This window comes from Elephas maximus, chromosome 8 (assembly GCF_024166365.1).
Source record: "Elephas maximus indicus isolate mEleMax1 chromosome 8, mEleMax1 primary haplotype, whole genome shotgun sequence".
Classification (NCBI taxonomy): domain Eukaryota; kingdom Metazoa; phylum Chordata; class Mammalia; order Proboscidea; family Elephantidae; genus Elephas; species Elephas maximus.
Window position 1 is genome coordinate 36,999,323 of NC_064826.1, and position 27,541 is coordinate 37,026,863.

Here is a 27,541-nt window from a genome sequence, read left to right on the forward strand (position 1 = left end):
TGATGGTACAACTTTCTAATCTTTTACCATTTCAGTGTCAAAATTAAGTTCCCTGTTCTAAGGAAAATAACAAATTTCTTGTTTATGAATTTTCTTTAAAGTATTTTTTTTTCTCTGTGTCATGAAATTTCTTAGTAACTCATGGAACATTATGAATATTCAAACACTTGAGATCACACTCTAGCCTTTAATAACTAACTATCCTGGTATTAGGATTAATGTATAGGGATTTCTTTTTTTTTTTAAAGAGGATGCTATTTCTTTGTAATTGTTTTGTTTAAAAATCCTATAATTATGTTCTGTCCAGTAAAGTTAAACATGACTAAAGATTATTGGCTAATTTTATTTGGCCAGGACATTTTTTTAAGTGCGAATGTTTAGGTGGCAATGCAGCTTCCTTTAGAATTTCTACCACTACCTATTAACTTCCAAAGCTGCGTCACACATCTGCTTGCCTGGCCTCTGAATGCATTTGAGTTTGTGTCCCTTGCTGTAAAGGATAAGATAGTGAATTATTTGGTTCCTCATACTGCTGTCTTGATCAGAAAAGTTCTAGTTCTGTAACATTAAAGGCGGAAATAGTAAAGTTGCCATAATGTTGTTTATTGACTATTCAGTAATTCTTTTACATGAATGGCTGGCATAACTTGAAAGTAATCCTCTTATGTGAATCGGAGTTTAATTCATCAAAGCATTTTTATCATAATGGAGTAACATATACAATTAGAAGTTAAAGAAATGAAAAAGCAGTGAAATTCTTATTAGTTGCAGATAAGATGATTACCTGGCAAACCTAAGAATTAACTGAAAAACCCATTCAAAAATGCTATAGTAATATTTGTGAGAATGCTTGTTGAGAATTTTGTTGCTCCTTTAAAGTTATAAATTGCTGTTAGATGCCATTGAGTCAATTTTTGACTCATACCAATCCCATGTGATAGAGAACTGCCCTGTACGGTTTTCTAGGCATTACTCCTTATGGGAGCAGATCTCCTGGTCTTTCTTCCACGGAGCTGCTGGGTGGGTTTTAACTGCCAACCTCTCAGTTAGCAGCTGATTGCTTAACTGTTATGCTGTGAGGGTGCCTTAGGTTATTAATTATGTTTGTCATAAGAGGTTGATTTTGCTTACTGATCTAATTATCATTAAACCAACCAGTATAAAAAAACATGCAAATTTTCTTGGACATAGAAAAAAGCATGTCTCCTTGTATAAGTTATATAAAAAGAAATAAATGGTGTTTCTAGTGAAAATATAGTTTTTAATAGTATTAATGTGGCAAAGGATAACATATAAATATACAAAAATTAATAGCCTAGAAATTATCAGTTAGAAAAATGTAGTAGAAATGATCCCATTCATAAGAGCAAAAGAAACAAAATGTCTAGAAAAAAGAAACTTATGAGACTTTTATAAAGAAATACTATAAAACTCTGCTGAAGATTATATACAGACAACTTGAAAAAATGGAAAGATGTGCCCTCACAAAAAATGAAAACCCAGGGCCTCTGGAGGTGGGAGTCTCTGATAAATCATCTCCTATTTTAAGGGCAGTTCTATTCTGTCCTATAGGGTCTCTATGAGTCGGAAACGACTCAAAGGCAGTGGGTTTCGGGGTTTTTATTTTAAGCTAAGACCAAAGGAAAAGGGTAGAGCCCAAGCGTATTACAGTCCTCTCATAAACTTGCATGCTGACCTGTGTCTTCTCAGTGGTCCAATTTGGATTAAGTGGTCAGACCTGGATTAAGATACATGGACTGGTAGTACCCCCAGCTGCCTGGAAGAAACAAACAAAAATCCTTTGTTGGAGAAGATATTATCCTAGGCTTCAAATTTGTCATTTAATGCTTTTCTTTTTTACATACAGTGGTCAGTTCATAAATATAACTATGAATACACACATTTACATACATGACACCGAGAGCAAGAAGCAGCAAAATCAACAGACAGCAAAAAGACCTAAAATACTTACAATATTGGAATTATCTAGCACAGAGAGAAAACCATCATGCTTACAAAGTTGAAAGAATAAAAGCAAAGATAATAAATGTTGGGAAACTGCAAAGTATAAAAAATGACAAGGCAGATTTGAAAAGAACCAAATAAAAATTTTAAAATCAAGAAATAAAATACATGAAGTTAGCTCAATGTGCAAGTTTAACAGATTAGACAAAGCTGAAATGAAAATTAGTGAACTGGAAAATATAATTCAGAAGAGGTTATGCAGAAAGGAGCTCCAAAAAGGAAAAAAAGTATGGAAAGACTGTTTAGAAAAAAATGCAAAACTCATAGAAGATACAGTGAGAAGACCTAATCTTTGTTTGATTGACATCCCAGAAAGGGGAGAAATAAAGGCTAAAGAAAATATTTGAATGTGTAGACAAATAGATGAAACACAATCGAGAATCTGTAGATATTTGATTTATGACAGAAGTGGCATCACAGAGTAATATGGAATGGTTGATATTTTCAGTAATTGCTGCTTGGACAGTTGGATGTTCATACAGAAAAAAAAATGACATTGAGACCTTATAAACAAAAATCAATTACATTATGAAGCTAAAAAGGAAGGGGAAAACAATATAGCCTTTAGAGGATAATGTGAAATATCTTCTTGACTTTTGGGTAAGAAAGATTTAACTAACAAAAGACCCAAAATGAGTATAATACAATTAAGAATTTATGTTAAGCAAAAAAGACCATTAAGGAAGCCATAGAGAGAAGTTATTTGCAACACAGTCAACAAAAGATTTTTAACTAAAATATGTTGAGGAAAAAAACTATGAATCAGTACGAAAAAGCAACCCTTTGGAAAAGTGGGTAAAATAGTTTAACACTTTACCAAAGATGACCTCCAAGTGGTCAAAGGTATTTATTTAGCCTCATCAGTAATCAAAGAACTTGGTATTTTTTCTGGCTTTGTTTATAAAGAAAAAAAAAAATGGAAAATTATAAGCAATCCAAATACCAGTAATAGAGTATCAGCTAACTAAAATTTCATACTTAAAATAAGAATACCATTTGGTCTGTAAATTATGTTAATAGTCTCACAATATATTAAACAGTTTACAGAAAATTTTATTTCATCCCACCTTGGTTAAAAAACTATATACATGTGTATATACAGATTGCATGAATATATATGGATATATAGCATGAGCATATTTATTGCATGAAATCTGGAAATATTTAAAAAAATGTTAATAGTAGCTGTGTCTGAATGGTTGTACTTAGAATGATTTTAGTGACATGTCTTTTACTTATTTGTATCTTACAATGTTTCTAAATTGAGCATATATTGTGTTATTTATATCATTGATAGAATGTACCAAAATAAGATACTATATTCGCTTTTCCAATATGGAAATCAACTTCCTATTTTTATTAAAGTTACAGTCAGATGAGACCCTCTTTTCCCCCCCTTTTAGCGTTGAAAACATGTGTCCTTGAACATAGGCACGTGACTGCATAGTATATTTGTGCAGTAGCAACACAGAAAGGAGGAGGAATAATATCAGCCTTCTAATGACATGTGTCAGAACTGACCGGCATCCTTCCATTATCTTTTCATTTAAATAGATCCTTTAATTTTTTTCTGCTTCTTTATTGCAGTTACTACCTCATCTGCCTCCTTTTAATATTTCCTTTGCTTCTCTACTTTCCATTCTGCTCTTAGGATGTTTCAAATGTCTTTAATTCTTTTTACAAATTTGAATTTAGACATATAGAGAAACTAGAACTTCTTGAGAGAAAACTATACTGTAAATTTAATTAAATGCAAGAATGCAATTCATTTTGATAGCTTTAGGATCTTAAATTAAAAAAAATATTTTATTGTCAATATCTGGACTTCTTTCATGGGAAAAGAAAGGAGCCCTTTCTAAAGTACTCTTTCTAGTGAAATGTATTAAGGATGATTTGATGTGAGATTTTTCAGGAGAGGACTTGTTTTCTGGCTCTTTCTCTGTCATATGGAGAGAGGTGATTCTTTTTTAGTTGAGGTGGGATGTTACAAATGGAAAAAAATATGTGTATATATATATTTTTTTTTTGCTGTATTTGTTTTGCCATAACTTCAGAGAAGCTTAGAGATAAATTTAGGGCTCATTACATTAATTAACTCATCCGTGAATATTTGGCTGCTTCAGTGCTTCAACTTATAATTATTTTTAGGTCATTAACTGTCCTTTTTCGAAATGGGGGTTAAAAGTTGTGAATGAATATACACATATGTAAATACATATTCACATGCAGACACGTACACAAATATATTGTGTAAACATGTCCTTTAAATTTTTTTTAGCCAACAAATGGAATCTTCTTGAGCATGTTTCTCATTGTTTTGCCATTGGAATCCATGGCTCATGGGCTCTTCCATGAACTCGGTAACTGTTTAGGAGGAACATCTGTTGGATATGCAATTGTGATTCCCACCAACTTCTGCAGGTACAGTAATATCATCAAGTAACTACTTGATTCAACATTTTCTTAATATCTCCATAAGTATGACTATTAAATATAGCCCATTTTTCAAAATTATATTTTCAAAATGTAATAGTGTGTGGTATTTCTTCATTTATTCCAGATTCTTTAAAACTTTTATCTACTCTGAGTAATATAATCCTCAGGACTCAATATTTAAATATCATATTTAAATATTTGAAAAATAAATGTCTAATTTCTATTTTAGCTAGAAATCAGAAAATACAAGTGAATTTTCTAATGTAAGGTCCTAACCTAAAAGGGATATCTTGCTTAAGAAAATGCCATGTGAAATACAGAATATGCACTGAACCACAGAGTCCTAAATTCTAGTTCTCTGTTACCTGGGGCAAATCATAATCCCTCTGAACCTTGATATCATTATCCAGAATGTAAGTAATACATGTTCTGCCCATCTCAGAGGGATATTATGAAGAACTGATGAGAATATGAATGTGCCATACGAATCCCAAGGATTCAAAAAATTGGCAGTGAAGTTTAATAAATATAATAAATATTTAAGTTTTATTTCAAAATAATTTTTGCCCTCAAATATGTGGGAAATCTGTATGAATCCATAAATATTGCCATATTTTAATTTTTATATTATAGATAAGTACTTCTGAAATAGGTCCCTAAGTGACACAAACTCTCAGCTGCTAACCTAAAGGTTGGGGTTTGAACCTACGTAGCAGTACCGTAGAAGAAAAGGTCTGACGATCTATTTCTGTTAAGACTGTTGTTGGGTACCATTGAGTTGGTTCCAACTCATAGTGACTCAGTGTGATAGAGTAGAACTGTCCCATCGACTTTTCTTGGACTGAGTAGGTTTGAACTGCCAACCTTCCAGTTAGCAGCTGAGTACTTAACCATTGCACCACCAGGGCTTCATTAAGATTATAGCTAAGAAAACCCTATGGAGCAGTTCTACTCTGTAACACATGAGGTTGCCATTAGTCAGAATCTACTCAATGAACACCAACAACCACCTCTGGAAAAAAAAAGTTTCTTTGCCATGAATGAGTCCTGATGACCAAGCTTTTAGAGACACTTTCGCAGGAAATATTTTCTCCCATGTTAAGGCTTGATGAAAAGTTGAAGGCTCTTAAAGAGGGGCAAAATAAACAGAAGTGACAAGTATGAAGAAAGAATGTGTGGGAATAGTAATCTACATAGATTTTTCTTCCATAATAATTTTTATTATTCCTTATCCTTTTACCCTTTTATGACTTAAATGTTACAAGTATGGAACAAAATCTTTTATTATTTTAATGAAAACTAAAGTTTTATGAAAATAGTATTGTTAATATGTGAAGCAAAATGTAAAGCTTTTAAAACTCTGATAGAAATTCCTTTTCTGGAAAAGGTGTGATGATTTTTCCCTCTCAATATTGATAGTATTTTGATTCTGTTATTTTTAAGACTTGTTTTATTATCTTTACTGCAGTACCATTTTATATTTAAGGATCAGGTCTAAATTTCCAATTTGTATTTAGTAGCATAAGGCAGTGGCCTAAATTTTAATAATTGATTTAAAATGCTACTTATTAATAGACAACTTCTAAAATTTGTGTACCCTAAGTTAATAAAACTTGAACACAATATTACAAAGGCCCATACTTTTCGTTACAGAAATTAAATATGTAATTTAAAATATTGCTTCCATATTTTACATTAAATTTTTTTTCTCAACAAAATATATATATATATATATTTTAATAGCCACCTGGGTGTTCTTGAAACTTTTGGGGCCAAATTAATATAACAGTCATGCTTTTTTAAAAGTCTTGTCCAATATCTGTTATTCGATAGGGAGATATTATTTTCCCAGCTTTTAGTTTTAGTTAGTATCTTATTAATAAGATACACAATTTTTAGAAACCAGGTGTTGATTTTCCAAGCTTAATTCTTAGTGCTATAGGAATTAAAAAAAAATGGTTTAAAAACACCAAAAATTCTGCCAATTAGTTAGTAGGAAGTTTTTTTTTTTAAATGATGATTCTTAGATGATCAATTATAAATGACAGATAAGAAGGAGAAAGAGAATGAACACTTCTTAAACACCGAAATAATCTTTTTTTCCTCCTCCTTCAGTCCTGATGGTCAACCAACACTTCTTCCACCAGAACATGTTCAAGAGTTAAATCTCAGGTCTACTGGCATGCTCAATGCTATCCAAAGATTTTTTGCTTATCATATGATTGAGACCTATGGATGTGACTATTCCACAAGCGGACTGTCTTTTGATACTCTACATTCCAAGCTGAAAGCTTTCCTTGAACTTCGGACTATGGATGGACCTAGACACGATACCTATGTTTTATATTATAGTGGGCATACCCATGGCACGGGAGAGTGGGCTCTCGCAGGTAAAGTCACCTTTGGCAATTTCACTATTATGGAGATATACGTGTTCCTAGAAATTTATCCTTCACAAAGAGATACTAAATTTCCAGAAATCTCAGTTTTCTACTTGATAGTTTACCAAGTATACATATTATGGCTCCGTTTTGTTTTTCTTTTCTCTAGCATAATTTTAATTATCTCTAAAGATCAGGTTTTGATAATTATATCTTGTGATTGAAAGAAAAGATATCTGACTGATTTATCTGAAAATTGATCAGTTTCCCTTTGAGGTATTTTTAGAATTATTAAATATAGTTATAATTTCCAGAAGCTGATAAACTTCTCAATGACAGCTAACAGCAATCTAAGTCTTTAAAGGTTGTGGATGCATATTTTCAATAATTCTTTACATGTGAGGTTCTGTTTGTGTTAGAAAGCTCACCAAATTTTTAAACAGCAGCCTATCTTATGTGGTGGGAGTATTGCTTAGGTCAGGAGACTTTGATTCTGGTACTAATTTGCCACAACAGTGTTATTATAGGCAAGTTACTTAATTTCTCTAGATTTCCATTTTCTTTCCTATAAAATGAATGAGTTCGATCAAATAAACATTGAAATTCATTCTAAAATACAAAATTCTATAATTTTTTGATGCTTTTCAGTAGTCGAAAAAGCATAAAATAACTTGGGTTAACATAAATGATAAGAGCCACGGAAACACTTTCTTCTTAAGCTTTACTGCCAAGGAAGAAAATGAAAAGAACTTTCTGTATTACATAAATTTGTTTGGCAGTTTTCCCAACTAGAATGTTGGTATTAGGTGGTGTCGAGTCGGTTCTGATTCATAACAACCCTGTGTACAGCAGAGTGAAACACTGCCCAATCCTGCACCATGTTCTTCTTCATATAGTCCAGCTTCTCGGATTGTTTGCTCAGCCCACAGATTGAATAATTACGGTGAAAGGATACAACCCTGACCCACACCTTTCCTGATTTTAAACCCGGCAATATCCCCTTTTTCTTTTCGAATGGCTGCCTGTTGGTCTATATACAGGTTCTGCATGAGCACAATTAAGTGTTCTGGAATTCTCATTCTTCTCAATGTTATTCATAATTTGTTATGATCCACATAGCTGAATGCCTTTGCATGGTTAATAAAACACAGGCAAACACCTTTCTGTAATTTCCTACTTTCAGTCAAGATGCACCTCGCATCAGTACTGATGTCCCTCGTTTCATGTCCTCTTGTGAATCCAGCTTGAATTTCTGGCAGTTCCCTGTTGATGTACTGCTGCAACCGTTTTTGAATGTTCATCAGCAAAATTTTACTTGCATGTGAAATTAATGATAATTTCGCGTTCTGTTGGATCACCTTTCTTTGGAACGGGCACAAATATGTATCTCTTCCAGTCGTGTGGCCTGGTAGCTGTCTTCCAAATTTCTTGGTGTTGACCAGTGAGCACCTCCAGTGCTGCGTCTGCGTGTTGAAATATCTCGGTATTCTGTCAATTCCTGGAGCCTTGTTTTTCACCAGTGCCTTCAGTGCAACTTGGACTTCTCCCTTCAATACCATAGGTTGGTGGTCATATGCTACCTCCTGAAATAGTTGAAGGCCATCCAGTTCTTTTTCGTATAGTGACTCTGTATTCCTTCCATCTTCTTTTGATGCTTCCTGCGTCATTCAGTACTTTTCCCGTAGAATCTTTCACTATTGCAACGTGAGGCTTGAATTTTTCATTCACTTCTTTCAGCTTGAGAAATGCTGAGTGTATTCTTCCCTTTGATTTTCTAACTCCAGGTTTTTGCATGTCATGTTAATACTTTGTCTTCTCCAGCCTCCCTTTGAAATCTTCTATTCAGCTCTTTTACTTTTTTATTTCTTCCTCGCACTTTAGCTACTCTACATTCAAAATCAAGTTTCAGTGTCTCTTCTGACATCTGTTTTGTTCTTTTCTTATCTTTTTAATGAACTTTTGCTTTCTTCAGGTATGATGTCCTTGATATCATCCCACAACTTGCGTAGTCTTTTGTCATTAGTGTTCAGTGCATCAAATCTATTCTTGAGATGGTCTCTAAATTCAGGTGGGATATACTCATGGTCGTGCTTTGGCTCTCATGAACTTGTTTTAATTTTCTTCAGCTTCAACTTGAACTTGTGTACGTCCAGTTGATGGTCTGTTCATCAGTCAGCCCCTGGCCTTGTTCTGACTGATGATATTGAGCTTCTCCATCATCTCTTTCTACAGATGTAGTCAATTTGATTTCTGTGTATTTTCATCCAGTTGAGGTCCAAGTCGCTGTTTATGGTTTTTGCAATGAATAAATCCTTGGTCTTGCAAAATTCTATCATGTAATCTCTGGTGTTATTTGTATCACCAAGGCCGTGTTTTCCTACTACTGGTCCTTCTTCTTTGCTTCCAACTTTCACATCCCAATCATCAGTAATTTTCACTGCATCTTGATTGCATGTTTGATCAATTTCTGACTGCAGAAGTTGGTGAAAACCTTGAATTTCTTCATCTTTGGCCCTAGTGGTTAGTTCGTAAATTTGAATAGTGATCATATTAACTGGTCTTCCTTGTGGGCATATGGATATTATCCTATCACTGATGCTGTTGTACTTCAGAATAGATCTTGAAATGTTCTTTTTGATGATGATAGTGACGCCATTCCTCTTCAATTCCTAGCATAGTATTCCATATGATTGTCCATAAAATGGCTAACACCAGCTCATTTCAGCTTACTAATGCTTAGGATATTGACCTTTATGCATTCCATTTCATTTTTGATGACTTCCAATTTTCCTAGATTCATACTTCGTACATTCCACATTCCGATTATTAATGGATGTTATAGCTGTTAATTTCATTCTTTCCACATCAGCAAATAAAGGTCCCAAAAGCTTTACTCCATCCGTGTCATTAAGGTCAACTCTACTTTGAGGAGGCAGCTCTTCCCCAGTTGTCTTTTGAGTGCCATCCAACCTGAGGGGCTCATCTTCTGGCACTATACTAGTGTTCTGCTGCTATTCATAAGGTTTTCACTGGCCTGTTTTTTAAGAAGTAGATCATCAGGCCCTTCTTCCTAGACTTTCTTAGTTTAGAAGCTTTGCTGAAACCTGTGCACCGTGGGTGACCCTGTCGGTATTTGAAATACCAGTGTCATAGCTTCCAGCATCACAGACGAGTGGTGGCCAACTAGAATAGAGGCTCCTTAAGTCAAGAACTTTTTTTGTCAATTGTTGTATGTTCAGCATCTAGAATATTGCCTAGGAAACCAATAAATAATTGATAAATGGGTAAAATCATTGAATGAATCATAAAACAGAAAATATAACTTATATTAGAAACTGTTCTTTTATATTTAATTATATCATGCTTTTTTCCCCATAAAAGACTGTAGATATTTTAAACCAAGAACATATACAACAATAAAAATATAAGTGGAAAGAGATATTCAGGTCCAAGTAGTATGGAAGGACAGAGGCAGAGGTGCCAACTCAAGAACTCAGAAGGAAGGAAACAAACTCAAGGTTAACAAAGAAATGATTTTAAACTAGCATGATCTCACTAACATCACGCAAGATTTGTAACCAGGGTTATTATCTTAAAGAAAAAATCTTTTTTTTTTTTCTTATTTTTGTTTGCTTTTTGCAAGTATATGTTGAATAATTCAGTAGTTGTCTGGAAGGGGCAAACTAATCTTAACCTTCAGCTACTGTGCTGATTAGATGCAGTATTAAATTCAATCCTCATGTGAAATCCTTTGGGGTAAATAGCATCACCCCTGCATCCTCATTTTTCAAAGGATAATATGGAATTAGAAAATAGTTATTTAACTTATCTGTGGTCATACCAGTGATAAGTGATGGACGCATGATTCAAGCTTAGTCTTTCCTGTCTCCTCAACGTATTTTTTTTCCACTGACCATGCTTTTGTCAAGAATGAAAGCCATGGTGGGGCAAAAATGGCATTTTCTGATCAGCTAGATAGTTCCGTTATCATGAATTTATGAAATTGGAATGTAGAGAAAGTACTTAATACTAAAGCTACTTGAACATAGTTTATCAAATTACATACTTGACCTGTAACCCTTTTTAATACTCAGTGTAGAAAACAATGCTTTAAACTTTATGACTACTTCAATTCTAGATAGATTAATACATTCTGTATACTCCAAAGCTAATAGGTTGATGTATAGCACGTTCTGTGTACTTCAGAGCAAGAGAGAAAGTAGTTCTATTCCAATTGGAAAATCTTTACAGAAATAATAGTTTCAGATGTAAAAAAAAAAAAAAATTTTTTTTTTTTTAAAAAAAAGCAGGGATTAATTGTTGAAAATGTACTGCAGTGCCTATAATAATACAGCATCTCCAAGTTAAACCAAATGTGAAAAAAAAAAGGCATAATTCTAGTGGTCATCCATATTTTCTTAGTTATTTTAAAGTATTTATAAGAAGATGATTTTAATAGTAAGCTTTTTTGTTTACGTGAAGGTCTTATTGCCTAATATAAAATTTTGTGCTTTTTTGGTGGTTGTTTAATCTTTTAAAATTTATTTCAAGAATTTTTTAAAAAATGGCTTTGGAAATAAATTTAAGAAATTCAGCTTACCAATATTCATATCAGCATTCTCTTTTCCTAGGAAAAGTTGTAGACGCTTAGATAAATAGCATATAAATCAATGTTCTTAAATTTTCATTTACCATGTGTTAGGAATAATTTATTAAGACTTAAAACCTCTAAAGTAGGGTTATATTATTAGGCAAATGCCTAGCAGTTTCATTATAGAATGATATTTTTGTAATTTTTTTTGTAATATGCCACCAGTAATCATTATAGAATTCCTGTCAGCCAAGATGTTTTGTTCCTGTGTAACTTTTTTTGTCAAAAGCTTTATATGAAAAGTAGAAAAAGTAATGGTGAAAGCATTGATTGACAGGGCACTTCCCTCACCTCCAAGAAGTAAATATTGGCCCCATAATGAAGCAGCTGCATGTTGTCATGGCGTGGGGTACCTCATGAACTAGGCCAAGAGACTGAGCCCTCTTCTCAGTCAGTTGACTCCCTGGCCTGCCCTAGACACAGTCCTGAAGATTAACTCTGCCTCAGAACTAGAATTGAACACTCCTGCTTTGAGGAAAATACTTTAATCTGTTCCAAATCAAGTTACAAAGAGCTTGAAGGAAACATACTGACTGGATTTTACCTGGGTTAGAAAGTAAAAGCAGGGCCAGAACTAAATATTATGGTGTGTTCCTGAGAATCTGTATTTGCCCTTTATCCCCATATCTTTCTTTATTCACAATACTTCTTAGAATATGCAGTCTTTTTACCTTTATGAGACCTGAAATTTTTGCCTCTTTGCTTGAGGGTAAAAAACAATTATGGTAATAACAAGAGGGACATACACGAAAGACAAATGTAGATAATCTGTAAAGCAGTATATCACAGATACACAGAGCCTTTAAACAGCAGTCTCAGTTACTTGAAATGCATCAGATGGCTGTTATCTGAGGTAAATGTAAGTAGTTTGCATCTGGGCTAAAAGCCAAATGCAATGTAGAACTTACACCAGAAAGCAGAGCAAACCAAAACAAGAGAAGAGAAATAGGCAGTTTAAAAGGCTTTAACGCTGCTTTAAGTCTCTTGATGATATCTAAAGAGAATGTCTATAACAGAATTAGGATATCATAAGATGTTGTTGGGTGCCATCCAGTCAGTTCCAGCTCTTAGTGGCACTACGTACAACAGAACAAAACACTGTCTGATCCTGTGCTGTCCTCACAATCGTTGCTATGTTTGAGCCCAGTGTTGCAGCCACTGTGTCAGTCGATCTTGATGAGAGTCTTCCTCTTTTTTGCTGACCCTCTACTTTACCAAGCCTAATGTCCTTCTCCAGGGGCTGGTCCCTCCTGATAACATGCCTAAAGTATGTGACATGAAGTATAGCCATCTTTGCTTCTAAGGAGCATTTTGGCTTTACTTCTTCTAAGACAGATATGTTTTATCTTTTGGTAGTTCCTGGTATATTCAGTATTCTTTGCCAGCATCATAATTCAAAGGCATTAATTCTTTTTTGGTCTTCTTTATTCATTGACCAGCTTTGACATGCATATAAAGTGGTTGAAAACACCATGGCTTGAATCAGGCACACCTTTGTCCTCGAACTGACATCTTTGGTTTTTAACACTTTAAGGAGACCGTTTGCAGCAGATTTGCCCAATGCAATATGCAGTTTGATTTCTTGACTGCTGCTTACATGGGTGTTGATTGTGGATTCAAGTAAAATGAGATCTTTGACAACTTTGATCAATCTTTTCTCCATTTATCATAATGTTGCTTTTTGGTCCAGTTGTGAGGATTTTTGTTTTCTTTATTTGAGGTGTAATCCATACTGAAGGATGTACTCTTGATCTTCAGTAAGTAGAATGTATTAAAGAATATTTATTGAAATGGTTGTGGATGGCATGTTACGTAGTGATTTTTGTGGCAGATGGCAGATGAAATTTGTGCATTAGCTCTTTTAATCTGTGTTGCCCTGATCTCTGAAGAAATTTAATAGAGCTGGCAATAATGAAAAGTTAACATTAGGCCATTTTTTTTTTAAAAGGGTAGGTATCTCCTAGAGGCATCAATGAAGTAACACATGCAGTAATGTGTGAAGACTGTATTGAAATAGTCCTCTGAGATTCTATGCATGAGTGTTGGAGCATTTAATGAAACAAATTTTTCATTATTTGAGTCTTAATATAGAGCAAGTTGATGAATAAAAAAAAATTAATTATACATAAAGAATGTAATATTGCCTAACTTCAGAGTATTATTATATCACTAGTAGAATCCACAAAGAATTCTCTATATTTCTGGTGTTGTCATTTTGATGGGTTAGTAAGGGGGATGGTTGTTCTTGATAGAAATATATATTTTTAAGTTAGGTTGTTGGATCTTGTGCTAGTAAATTTCAGCATATTAAAACTTCCCGACTATAAAAGTAACATGCTTGTCATCACATGCTATAGAAATATTCTGTATTTGGGGAAATACAGAAAAGCATTAAAAATGAAAAACCGAAATCTCAACACCAAGCTAATATTTTTGTAGCTGTACTTCTGCATCATTCATTTTCTCTTAATATAGACATTTTCTCATGTCATTAAAAATTCATTATAAATATTATTTTATAAGATTCCCTCATTCCCCTTGGTTGTTTCAGATTTATCCTATCTTAGTTAGCAATGGGGAAGGTCTTCATATATAATTTTTTGGTCCCCATTTCTGATGCTTCCTTTGGATAGATTACTAGAATTGGAGTGATGGGGTCATTGTATTGTTGAGACAGGACTAGCACTAGGGTAAGGTGAGGACGGCACTTGCCTTAGGCACAAAATTTGAGGGAGGGCCAAAAAACTCAGCAATGAAGATAAATAACATTTTAATGCAGCACTTTAAAAAATCTACAATGAACCAGATGTATAACCCACTTAATATAAGGCAGGTTTCTTGGTCAGAAATTTATTTACTTTAGACCTTTCTGAGTATATTTTTTTAATCCTTGGTTGTTCTTTAGGTATAAACTGTTTTAAAAATAAATCTGTTTTTAAACTCATTCTTGGAACAGGCAGGAAGAATGTTTCTTTGTCATTTAGTAGGTACCTGTATTTGAAGAGAATGTAGCATCGATTTGATTTATCAGTGGTGTAGAGCAGAGGGTCAGCACACTTCTGTGAATAGCCAGACATTTTCAGCTTTGTGGACCATAAGTTCTCTGTTGTAAAGGCAGCCATAGATAGTATATAAATGAATGAGTGTGGTTATGTTCTGATAAAATGTTATTTATGGAAATAAACATGAGATTTGAATTTCGTATAAATTTCACGTGTCTCAAAATATTATACTTTTGGGTTTTTTTAACCATGTAAAAATCATTCTTAGCTTACAGGCCATTCAAAAACAGGCAGCAGGCTGGATGTGGCCCGTGGCCCATGGGTCAATTTGCTGACCCCTAAAAAAAAAAAAAAAGTGTGAAATATTAACTTCCTTGTATGAATTTTTTTTCCCCACTAAATTTAACTTTGTTAAAAAACTTTTCTTGATTTATCATAGACTATTCCTTTTTTATGTGAGTAATAAAGATGCATGGTATTTTTTTCCCCTGATGTTGAAAGTATGTTTTTAAAAAGGTCTTCTGGAAAGATCCTTTAAAAGGAAGGCTCCATCTATTTTCTTTGCTTACATATTCCATGAACTTAAAATGCACTTAAAATAAGAGTATTCTTAAAAAGAAGCTTAATTATTGCTTTGTTGAATTTTCTCTTGTTCACAGGTGGAGACATACTACGCCTTGACACACTTTTAGAATGGTGGCGAGAAAAGAATGGCTCCTTCTGTTCCCGACTTATTATTGTATTAGATAGTGAGAATTCAACCCCATGGGTCAAAGAAGTGAGAAAAATTAATGACCAGTATATTGCAGTGCAAGGAGCAGAGATGACAAAGACAGTAGATATTGAAGAAGCTGACCCACCACAGCTAGGTGACTTCACAAAAGACTGGGTGGAATATAACTGCAACTCCAGTAATAACATCTGCTGGACTGAAAAAGGCCGCACAGTGAAAGCAGTGTACGGTGTATCAAAGCGGTGGAGTGACTACACTCTGCACTTGCCGACAGGAAGTGATGTGGCCAAGCACTGGATGTTGCACTTTCCTCGTGTTACATATCCACTCGTGCATTTGGCAAATTGGTTGTGTGGCCTGAACCTTTTTTGGATTTGCAAAGCTTGTTTTAGGTGCTTGAAAAGATTAAAAATGAGTTGGTTTCTTCCTACTGTGCTGGACACAGGACAAGGCTTCAAGCTTGTCAAATCTTAATTTGGAGCCCGGAGTAGAATATTACTGAGAGTTCATACTATCACTTATCACCAACTTGCCATTTTTTGTATGCTATATTTTTATTTGTGGAAAATATCTTGCTACTTTTGTAGCTCCTCTCACTTTGTCTTTTTTCAGGTAATTATGATATATGAAAGGTATTGGGAATAAGCATTATTTTATACTAAAAGTGTGTAAGGAGTTATAAATGCTGATTCTGTGTGTATGCATAAAAGATGTTAAAATAACAATGCACTTTGACAAATGTTTGCATATGTCTCAGATTTGAAAAACAAACAAAACAGACAAACAAGAAAAACCCCAGTTGTTTATGCACTGCAGCGGCTAATGAATTACTAATGCCTTTTTTTTTTAAGGCATAGATAAGAAAATGTAGACCAGACAATCTATTATTATGAGGAAACTACCCATTTGCTTACTGAAGAGTCTTTTTTATTAACAGCAGGTTTGAGTCCAAGACCATTTAAAGAACTACAAACTCTTTTTCTTAGAAAAGGAAAAAGGAAGAGGCCTTTCCAAAATGAATGTGTAACTTGCTTGTAGTCAGCCGCATTCAGATGTCTTGGTGGCGACCTATTACCGGTAGAGCAGAGAAGCCCAGATTACTTTTATAGATCAAATCATTTTTCATGTAGCTAAGTGTAAGAGGCTAGAGCCTACAAGTTACTTCTTTGTTCATTGTTGGGAGCCTCTGAAAGCACTGGTAGTTTTATGAGTCTTTCTCAGGGTAACGTAATATTTTCTTAATGAAAAATGTTTCCAGCTATAAATTCCTTCCAAATAAATTGTCTTCCTTTTCAAAAAGTACTCTTAAAAAAGAAATTTAGCGATTTTTCATTGGCTGATCCAGGCAATTTTAAGCATTCAGAAAGGATTTTGATCTCTATAGAGTTCATGTTCTTCCATGAAAATTATTTTCCAAATTCCATCAGCGATAACATTTATCTTACTTAAGGTCAAGGAATAGGAAACAGGTTATTTTTTTCCTTGTATACTTGTATTATGTAAAAAAAAAAAAAAAAAGTATTCAGTATTAGCAATTTTAGTTAAGCATAATGGTGTGGTTATAATTTTTAAAACTTAATTCAGTGTTTTGTCTGATTAAAGCAGGCACTGATCAGTGTATCTCCTAAGATGTAATTTACCTCCTGTTTCTTTCCAATAATCTTTACATTCTGGATTTTCATCTTTGAGAAATAAGAGGAATAGAATTAAATTTGGGGATATTCTAGTATTTGTTGTTTAAATAGTGTGACTTCTTACCATTGAAGCCATTTTGCAGCCTCAGAGAGAGGAAGTAATGCCTCTATTATTTTCTGCCTGGTGACTTGAAAATTGAAGTTTTAGTTAGGAAGAAGTTGCTTAGCATCAGGGAACTTGTATACCACTATCTATGCACCATTGTTATAGTCTGATTAATCCTGTGTTTTGAATATGACTTTCCTAAACCCTTGAATAAAGTTTTGGTAAAAATTAGTTCTTCATTTAATGTACAAATAAGTTACTGAATATTTTAGTATAATAAAAATGATAGTCATTAAAAAATGCCCTTGTTTTAGAAAAGTTCATGCTTCGTGGCAGGTTGGTTGGAAGATTTCCAGTATTTGGTTAACTATTTTATATCAACATCGTCCAAAAAATGAAATAGTACAAAAGCTAAGTGTTAAAATGATGAGCTTATAGCTCCAAAAAGAGTTAAATTTCTACTAAGCAAAATCTCCTTTTAAATTTCTCTCTGAGCCAATATTGAGCAAATTAGCTTTAACTAAAGCATTTTTTAAAGCATATCCCTTTGCTCTGAGAAAGCCAAATATAAAAGTAAATTCTGTATTCTTTATGAAGTAGTAATATTAAGCTGATACTAAAAATCACATTTCAAAAAGGTAACATACAGTTTTAAAGCCACAAAGCAAACTTTCTGTTGAATATTTTCTGTTAAAGTATAACCAAAAAGAGTCTTTGGGCTAAAAATGTGACTTGAGCCAATTTATTAACCAAGAAGTTATAGAATATCCATTTTGATGAAGTCTACAAAAACAAACAAAAAATAAATAAAACTATAAATTACTTTTGAGGATGGGAAAGCTCAATGGAAGAAAGTATCCTAAGACGCCGATTTTAGATCATTAAAGTAACTGATAGTGTGGAGAAGGACAATTACAAGAAGGATAAAATGATTGGTTACTTTCACCTAACGAAAAAACTAGGCCTGACCATTAGTGAGACGAATTTTCCCATGGCTTTCATCTGACATGTCATGTATTTAGGAAGGAGTTATTTGGAATGAGAGGAATTATTTTAGAATAAAACTTTGATCATTCCACTAGGAAGAAATAGGTAACATGGAGATATTTTTCAACACGATGTTGTCTTTGTTTCTTTATGTGTTACCTTGCTAAAACCACAAAAGCACTAGCCCCTAAAAACATCTTTTAAGAAAGTGTACACTGTTAAGTGATAAATTTTTCTCACCGTGACTTTTCAGTTATGCAATTATTTAATTCAAAATATGGTTTTGCTCTGATTTAACCTCTCCCTGGGGATTTCTCCATAGTTTTCTGTTTTGCTCTTAATAAACACAGAATTCTATGGAAAAGACCTTTTTCAGAAGACCATTTTTATGACCAGTGTTTTCATATGTTGTATGCCTTTAAAAATTAACATTGTTAATTAAAAAGCATTTATAATTAATGTATTAGTGGATAGATTTTTGCTTTAGGTAAAATCTGCATTAGAATCTATTTGTAACTATGTATATTTTGTTTGTAATTTTTTTGCTTAAATGTATGCTGTTTTGGGTGCTGCGTTTTTATATGTATCCTTTCACATTTAGAACTTGTTCTTTTTTGAAGTAATGTTCTACATTACTTTTCCACAGGTGGCGTGATAGTTAATATATATATATGTCAGAGGAAAATGGTTTAATTTTAAGAATGTGATTAAGTATATTTGATACTAAATGCTCAAAGAAGTTACATTTGTGAGTACTTTTGAATGCTTCCTTTATTGTAAGCTACTAGGCTTTTTGGGCAGCGGCTTATACATTTTTATATTTCTGGTACACAGTTACCCAGAAAAATGCTCTGCCTTTATAGGAGGCATTTAATGAATATTTTTGACCAGATGAATGAGTTTAGAATCCTAAGGAGAAATGGGAATAACTTGATTGTAAATTATTCCATCTTCTTTACAATGTTACTTAAATGGATATTATTTCAAGATCCTTGTTAAGCCTGTAATTTAGTAAAGAATATTATAGAACCAAACCAAAACCAAACCCATTGCTGTCAAGTCGATTCTGACTCATAGCGACCGTATAGGACAGCGTAAAATTGCCCCATTGGGTTTCCAAGGAGTGGCTGGTGGATTCAAACTGCTGCCTTTTTAGTTAGCTGAGCTTTTAGCCACTGCGCCACCAGGGTTCCATTACAGAATCAGTGAAAGGAAAACAACAGATCTCATATTTGTAGTTAAGAGTTGTTAAATGTCAGAATTAAAAAACCAAACCAGTTGCCATCGAGTCAATTCTGACTCATAGTGACGCTATAGGACAGTAGAACTGCCCCCTAGGGTTTTCTAAGCAGTAATCTTTACTACGGAAGCAGGTCACCAGGTCTTTTCTCCTGCAGAGCTGGTGGTAGGTTTGAACCACCAACCTTTTGGTTAGTAGCCACTGTGCCACCAGGGTTCCTTGTGTCAGGATTCGGGTGCAGAAAAAGGATCAGACCGGTCTGAATGCAAATACAGCTGATGTCACCAAAAAATGACTTTGTGGGTGAGTCTATAAACCCTCATTCTCATCGTGACTTTTAAATGATTAAGATTGAATCTTTCATTTTCCTATTATTAGAAACATCTAGACAGATTGGAGATTTGTCACAAATGAAAATTATTTAAAAAAGGAAGTGTGACTCATGAACAAAGAAGGAATTTGGCTATGCATATCAATGACAACCAAATTGTCAGGTCAGAAAAATAGGCCTGTAAACATATGCATGTTAAGGACAAGCTAGTAAGTATTTCATTTTTGGAGTATCTTCCCTATTCTACTTGCAATAGATAGAGATAAAGTATGAATCTAAAATACAAGCAATAGCATTGTTTTGGGCAACCATTTTATTGATTAAAGAAGTTTATGTTTATTAGGAAATACTACATACACCAAAGGTGATTAGAAATGGAAAACTTTAGGACACCACAAAGTTTTCTTTTTTTATATCTAATATATGAAAGCCATTTTTGCTTGATTAAGAAAACAATTCATCAGATTGACCCATCTTGTGCGATGCCTGTACAATATTTAGATACTTTTTTTATAATTATGAACTTAAAGTAATGAGAAGTGGATAGTTTTGGCAAGCTTTTATTTGTTTTTTGGTTTGGACCTGCTTATCCCAAGTCAAAGATTTTTAGCGGTGTGGCAGGGATAAGTGAGGAACGTGGCATATCTTCTAGACCAGCAATGTTTACTCCATCTTAAGTAAAAATATTTTTATATTAAAAAAACACATACCAGTGTATCCATGAGTACTATGCAAAATTTGCGTTAATTTTTAATATAAACCACAAGAATTCATAGCAGTTTTAGTCTTGCAGTGAATTATTTCTGTTTTAGTCTCCTCACCCCAGAACACTACAGGTTCTTTGGACACAATTTGGATATTAATGACGCTTCATGCAGGATGTTTTTAAAAAAGAAATCCTTTGTTTTATGGCTTGGAATTCGGATAGCACAATAAATTTTCTCTAAACAAATCACTTTATCCATATATACATATGTATATATGAGTCGGAATCGACTCAACAGCAGTGGGTATGTATATATGTGGAAATTTAGAATGGTGCCATTTTAATGCAATTTTTTTCTTTCCTTTTTTTAAAAATTATTGTGCTTTAAGTGAAAGTTTACAAATCAAGTCAGTCTCTCACATATAAACTTATATACACCTTACTACGTACTCCCACTTACTCTCCCCCTAATGAGTCAGCCCGCTCCCTTGCAATTTTATAAGAGATATTTGTAGGTTCTTTGGAGTCCTTATACATATTGATTTCTTGTTCTAAATGACTGGTATTTGTAAGGGAAATGGGGTGGGGATTTTAATTTGTAATCCCACATCCACAGGCTCTCCCTTCTTTCCTACCTAACAAAAAAGATACTCCTCTTTCTGTCGAAACTTTAGATCCCTTTCTTCCTTTCCACATAAAACAATTTATCAATAACAATAAAAATGACAATGACTATCATCTACTGAGTGTTTACTGTGTTCTAGACACTGTGCTAAACACTTCTATATACATAATTTCATTAAATCTTCACAGCCACCTTCTAATGTAGATTTATGAATAAGGAAACAGAGGCAGTGAACTTAAGTAACTTTCCCAGAATTACACAGCTATGTCTAAGAAATTGGGTCTGTAACTCAGCTCTGACTCCAGACCTAACCATTACCATCTATCAATTTTGTGTCATCAACACCTCTAATGGCACTTTCCCCTTGGAATACAGTATGAATGTTCTCAAGGCTTTTCGGTAGTAAAGAAATTCTCCCTCGATCTTACAACAGAGCTTCACTTTTTTGTTCATAGCCAAGTTACATTAAAGAATAAATATTCTACACCTAGTCTACAATTCCTCAGCTTCTATTTTATATCTTGTATCCATGGCAATCTGGGTTCCACCCATGGTGCTCCACTGACTGCGTCCTGACCAAATCACCAATGACCTCCATATTGATAAATGGATATCTTGATCTCTGGATCATTAACCACTTCCTTTCTCCAGTTTCTCTATCCTTGGCTTCTGTAATGCTACTCTTGGTTTTCCTGCTACTTCTCTGGACATGCTTTTGCTTGCCACACCTTTCTCTACTTAAGGAATTTTGGTTTTTCCCATCCCCAGACTCAGCTCATTCCATCACCTGCTTTCAGTTACCTCTTTCACACCTCGGATTTGAAGTATATTCACTGATGACTCTCAAATTTCTGTCTCCGGCCCAGATGTCTCTGGCACTCCAGGTACGTGTACTCAGTTATATAGTGAACATCTCCACTTGAATTTTTCCCAGGCTCCTCAAACTCAAGTGCAAATCAGAGCCCCAGCATCTTAATCTCCAATTTGCTTCATTCTTTCTATTACTGCCCCCACTTTATTACCCAAAGCAAAAAAGTCTGCTTCATCCTTGACCTTCCCCCTTTCTCATTACACATACATACCCTATTAGCCTCCAAGCCCTACCAATTGTATTTTCTAGTATTTCATGTAGCCACCCCCTTGACTACATTCTCACTGCCTCTGTCATACAAAGGACTTCATTTCTTTCAACCAGTAGTTATTGTTATAGACCCTTAACTGGTCTCTTTTTCTCCTGTCTCATGTCTGTTTCAAAATAACCTCCATGTTTTTGCCAGAACAATCTATACTCCCTATCACCATAAAGGATAGATTCATTACGTTAGCACATTAGGCCTCCCTTTATGGTCTGGCAGTTTTCAACATCTCTAGGCTCATTTCTTGCCATTCCTCATCCCAATCATCCTCTGTCCTGATATTTAAAATCACTTCCAAATCCCTGAAAATGTCACATTATTATTTCTTTTTTTGTCATGTTATTTTTAAGAACAGTTCCACGTAGGTTGGGAACATACTGGTCTCTAAGCACATCAGTCACAGGTGAAGCAGAGCTTGGCTGGGTGAACAGACAGTGCTGGTGTCATAAAGCTGGCATGAAGAAGGGGACATGATATATATGGGTCATAGATTTGCATTCACATGAGATGCCCAGAGAAGAGGAGAAGCATAAACAGTGATTAACAGATATAACAGCTTGAGTGAGTTGAGTTTTTGTGTCATTGGTCCCCACGACATCATGTTTGGAATGGGAGGGTCATGGCAGGTAGAGTGGAGAGCATTAGATCTTGTGGACAGCTAGGTCTGGAGGACTAGGACGTGGTCCACAAGGCCATGCAGCATTGCCAAGTCTCCTTTAAATCCAGAGGCAGGAACTTGACAATCTGAGCTCTACTAGTAAATAGAACAGTGCTGCTTGGACACCATATATGAAGAAAACAAGAGGTCATTAAAAAGATGGGAAAGAAAAAAAAAGACCAAAATGGATGTCAGAAGAGACTGAAACTTGCTCCTGGATGTCAAGCTAAAGCGAAAGGAAGAAACAAAGTAAAAGAACTGAACAGAAGGTTTCAAAGGGCAGCTTGAGAAGATAAAAGTATGATGAAATGTGCAAAGACCTGGAGTTAGAGAGCCAAAAGGGAAGAACACATTTGGCATTTCTCAAGCTGAAAGAACTGAAGAAGAAAATCAAGCCTCTAGTTGCAATTTTGAAGGATTCTATGGGCAAAATAGTGAACGATGCAGGAAACATGAAAAGAAGATGGAATACACAAAGTCACTGTACCAAAAAGAATTGGTCAGCGTTCAACCATTTCAGGAGGCAGCATATGATTAAGAACTGATGATATTGAAGGAAAATCCAAGCTGCACTGAAGGCATTGATGAAAAACAAGGCTCCAGGAATTGATAGAACACCAATTGAGATGTTTCAACAAAGGATGCAGTGCTTGAGGTGCTCACTGGTCTATGCCAAGAAATTTGGAAGGGAGCTACCCTGTCAACAGACTTCAAGAGATCCGCATTTGTACCCATCCAAAGAAAAGTGATCCAACAGAATGTGGAAATTATCGAACACTATCATTAATATCTCACTCAAGTAAAATTTTGCTGAAGATGATTAAAAAAACAATTTATAGCAATACATCAACAGGGAGCTGCAAGAAATTCAAGCCAGATTCAGGAGAGGACTTGGAATGAGGGATATCATTGCTGATGTCAGATGGATCTTGGCTGAAAGCAGAGAATACCAGAAAGATGTTTACCTGTGTTTTATTGACTATGCAAAGGCATTTGACTTGTGGATCATAACAAATTGTGGGTAACATTGCAAAGAATGGGAATTCCAAAACACTTAATTCATTTTCAGAAAACATTAGCAAGAGAGTAACATTTTCAGTGTAAAATATAAATGAAAGCTTGCTAATTAGGAAATAAATTTAGATGAATAAAGAAGGAGATGGTTGTCATTTAAATGAACAGCAGCATCTAGAAATCCTATCAAGTTGTTGCCACCTGATACTATGTAAATAATATTAGCTTGAAAAAAAATGCTTTCAGATAGCTCACGGCTTTATTTTTGTATATATATCTCAGCTTAGTATACTTTAACAAATATATGGATACACATAAATATGGGCCTGGCTACATATTTCAAGTCCAAAAAGCAAATGTATTACTTTCTCACATAGTAACAATAAATGAATAATAATGAAATAATTAATTGGTTGATTGAATCAAATGGCCAGAAACCTATCTCTGAGGTAGACAGCAAGGTTAAAAAATTTCTAAAAATCAGATTTCCTCAAAACTTAAAAGATTTCAAAATCTGCCTCTACCTTGTCAGTTGCTAACATTGAAATATATGAATCAATAGAACTTTGATTGGCTACATGGATAAAAAAACAAAAAAAGATGAATTGCAATCCAGAAATTTTGGCTCAGATTTTTCTGTATTTATTATTTTGTCAAATGGAGAGAGGTGAGCCTTAATTGAATAGGTTTTTCCTCTAAAGATATTGAGTCTAATTCCTGATTTAGGATTTATTAAAGATCTACATTCTACACTAAAATTTTTAATTTACTTCAGTACACAGTCATCTAGTCACTGCCTCCTAAACATATAGATTCATTCTTTCCATCCGCCTCTTCTCTTCCTTCTCTGAGTTCATTGATTTATACTTATTCCTATGTTGATTTCTAATTGGTTGCCTTCTTTTTGCCAGATAATGGGAATACAAAACCAAATAAGAAACGTTTCTGCTTCCGACTCTTTTGGGGTAATTGGTAAATAAATAAACAAACAAATAAAAACTGCATAAAACATATGAGGCAATTGTTGTCAGGCACTGGACAATAGACAGCATTAAGATTGTGATGCCTGAAAAGGAAACTCATGAGGTAAACTGCACAACCACCCTGACCCTCTGTTTATTGTCTTCAAGAGTGGATTCCTACCCATGGCAACCCCTTGTGTGTCAGGTAGAACTTGTGCTGCATAGAATTTTCAAGACTAACCTTTCGTAAGCAGATCACCAGGCCTGTCTTCCAAGGTGCCACTGGGTAGGCTTAAACGGCCAACTTTTGGGCATTAACCATTTGGTCCTGGGACTTGAATTTCTGCCTGGAGATAATTAACTGCAGCACTGTGAGAGGAAGTCCAAGCAGAGATGGTAGTCCCTCTGAGGAGGAAGAGGTTGGGGTTGGGGTAGCTGTAGCTGCTGGAATCTGCAGCACAGTGAACTGAAGGAGGGAGCAGAGTGGGAGAGGATGCAAAGGTGCTATGGATTTCATACTTACCTAGGCAGTCCTCATAATTGTGCAAGCCTATTCCTTGCAATAAGTCTCTTAAGAAATATATATCTGACTGCTCCTCTTTCTCTGGTGGAATCCTGACTGAAAAAGGTAAATATATGTAAATTCATTGAAAAAGGTGTGAAAGCATAGAACATTCTCTAGAATAGAAAGCAAGCTTTAACAGAATCCAAAACATTGAAATATTACAGAGCAACTTCTCTGACCATAAGGCCATAAAAGTGGAAATCAATAACAGAAAAAGCAGGGAAAAGAAATCAAACACTTGGGAACTGAACAAGACCCTGCTCAAAAAAGACTGGCTTATAGAACACATTAAGGATGGAATAAAGAAATTCGTAGAATCCAATGAGAATGAAAGCACTTCCTATGAGAACCTTTGGGACACAGCAAAAGCAGTGCTCAGAGGTCAATTTATATGAATAAATGCACATATCCAAAAAGAAGAAAGGACCAAAATCAAAGAACTATCCCTACGATTTGAATAAATAGAAAGAGAGCAACAAAAGAAACCCTCAGGCACCAAAAGAAAGCAAATAATAAAAATTAGAGCAGAATTAAATAGAAATAGAAAACGGAAAAACAATTGAAAGAGTTAACAAGACCAAAAGCTGGTTCTTTGAAAAAATTAACAAAATTGATAAACCATTGGCCAAACTGACAAAAGAAAACAGGAAAGGAAGCAAATAGCCTGAATAAGAAATGAGATGGGCGATATTGCAACAGACCCAACTGAAATTAAAAGAATCATATCAGATTACTATGAAAAACTGTACTCTAACAAATTTGAAAACCGAGAAGAAATGGATGAATTCCTAGAAACACACTACCTACCTAAATTAACACAAGCAGACGTAAAACAACTAAATAGACCTGTAACAAAAGAAGAGATTGTAAAGTTAATTAAAAAAAAAAAAAAAACAACCAACAACAGCCAAAAAAGCCCTGGTCTGATCAGCTTCACTGCAGAGTTCTACCAGACTTTCAGAGAAAGGTTAACACCACTACTACTAAAAGTATTTCAGAGCATAGAAAAGGACAGAATACTCCCAAACTTATTCTATGAAGCCGGCATATCCCTGATGCCAAAACCAGGTAAGGACTCCACAAAAAAAAGAAAATTATAGAGGGATACCTGATGAATGTAGATGCAAAAATCCTCAACAAAATTCTAGCCAATAGAATTCAACAACATATCAAAAAAGTAATTCACCATGACCAAGTGGGATTCATACCAGGTATGCAGGGATGGTTCAACATTAGAAAAACAACTAATGTAATCCATAAAAGACAAGAATCATATGATTTTATCAATTGATGCAGAAAAGGCATCTAACAAAGTTCAAGACCCATTCATGATAAAAACTCTCAGCAAAACAGGAATAGAAGGGAAATTCCTTGACATAATAAAGGGCATTTATACAAAGCCAACAGCCAACATTATCCTAAATAGAGAGAGCCTGAAAGCATTCCCATTGAGATCGGGAACCAAACAAGGATGCCCTTTATCACCACTCTTATTCAACATTGTGCTGGAAGTCCTAACCAGAGCAATTAGGCTAGATAAAGAAATAAAGCACATCCAGATTGGTAAAGAAGAAGTAAAAGTATCTCTATTTGCAGATGACATGATCCTATACACAGAAAACCCTAAGGAATCCTCTAGAACACTACTGAAAGTAATAGAAGAGTTCAGCAGAACATCAGGATACAGGATAAGCATACAAAAATCAGTTGGATTCCTCTACACCAACAAAAAGAATATCAAGGAGGAAATTACTAAATGAATACTATTTACAATAGCCCCCAAGAAGATAAAATACTTAGGAATAAATCTTAACCAGAGATGTAAAAGGCTTATACAAAGAAAACTACAAGACACTACTGTAAGAAACCAAAAGAGACCTACATAAGTGAAAAAACATACTTGCTCATGGATAGGAAGACTTAACATTGTAAAAACGTCTATTCTACCAAAAGTCATCTATAGATACAACGCGATTCCGATCCAAATTCTAAAGACATTTTTTAATGAGTTGGAGAAACAAATCACCAAGTTCATATGGAAGGGAAAGAGGCCCCAGATAAGAAAAGCATTACTGAAAAAGAAGAACAAAGTGGGAGACCTCACTCTACCTAATTTTAGAACCTATTATACTGCCACAGTAGTCAAAACAGCCTTGTACTGGTAGAACGACAGATACATAGACCCATGGAACAGAGTTGAGAATCCAGACATAAATCCATCCACATATGAGCGGCTGATATTTGACAAAGGTCCAAAGTCAGTTAAATGGGGAAAAGACAGTCTCTTTAACAAATAGTGCTGGCATAACGGGATATCCATCTGCAAAAAAATGAAACAAGACACACACC

The 27,541-nt window shown here is 34.5% G+C and overlaps 1 protein-coding gene across 1 annotated transcript in view; it reads left to right on the forward strand.

Annotated features, from left to right (window-relative positions):
- The window catches only part of TMEM168 (transmembrane protein 168), a 39,435-nt gene extending 21,015 nt beyond the window's left edge, over nt 1-18,420 (forward strand). The window contains exons 3-5 of the mRNA XM_049893936.1: nt 4,304-4,446; nt 6,577-6,851; nt 15,155-18,420. Of these exons, the coding sequence (XP_049749893.1) occupies nt 4,304-4,446; nt 6,577-6,851; nt 15,155-15,702 (966 nt within the window). The 3' untranslated portion in view covers nt 15,703-18,420. The remainder of the gene's footprint in view (nt 1-4,303; nt 4,447-6,576; nt 6,852-15,154) is intronic.
- The last annotated feature ends 9,121 nt before the right edge of the window (nt 18,421-27,541 follow it).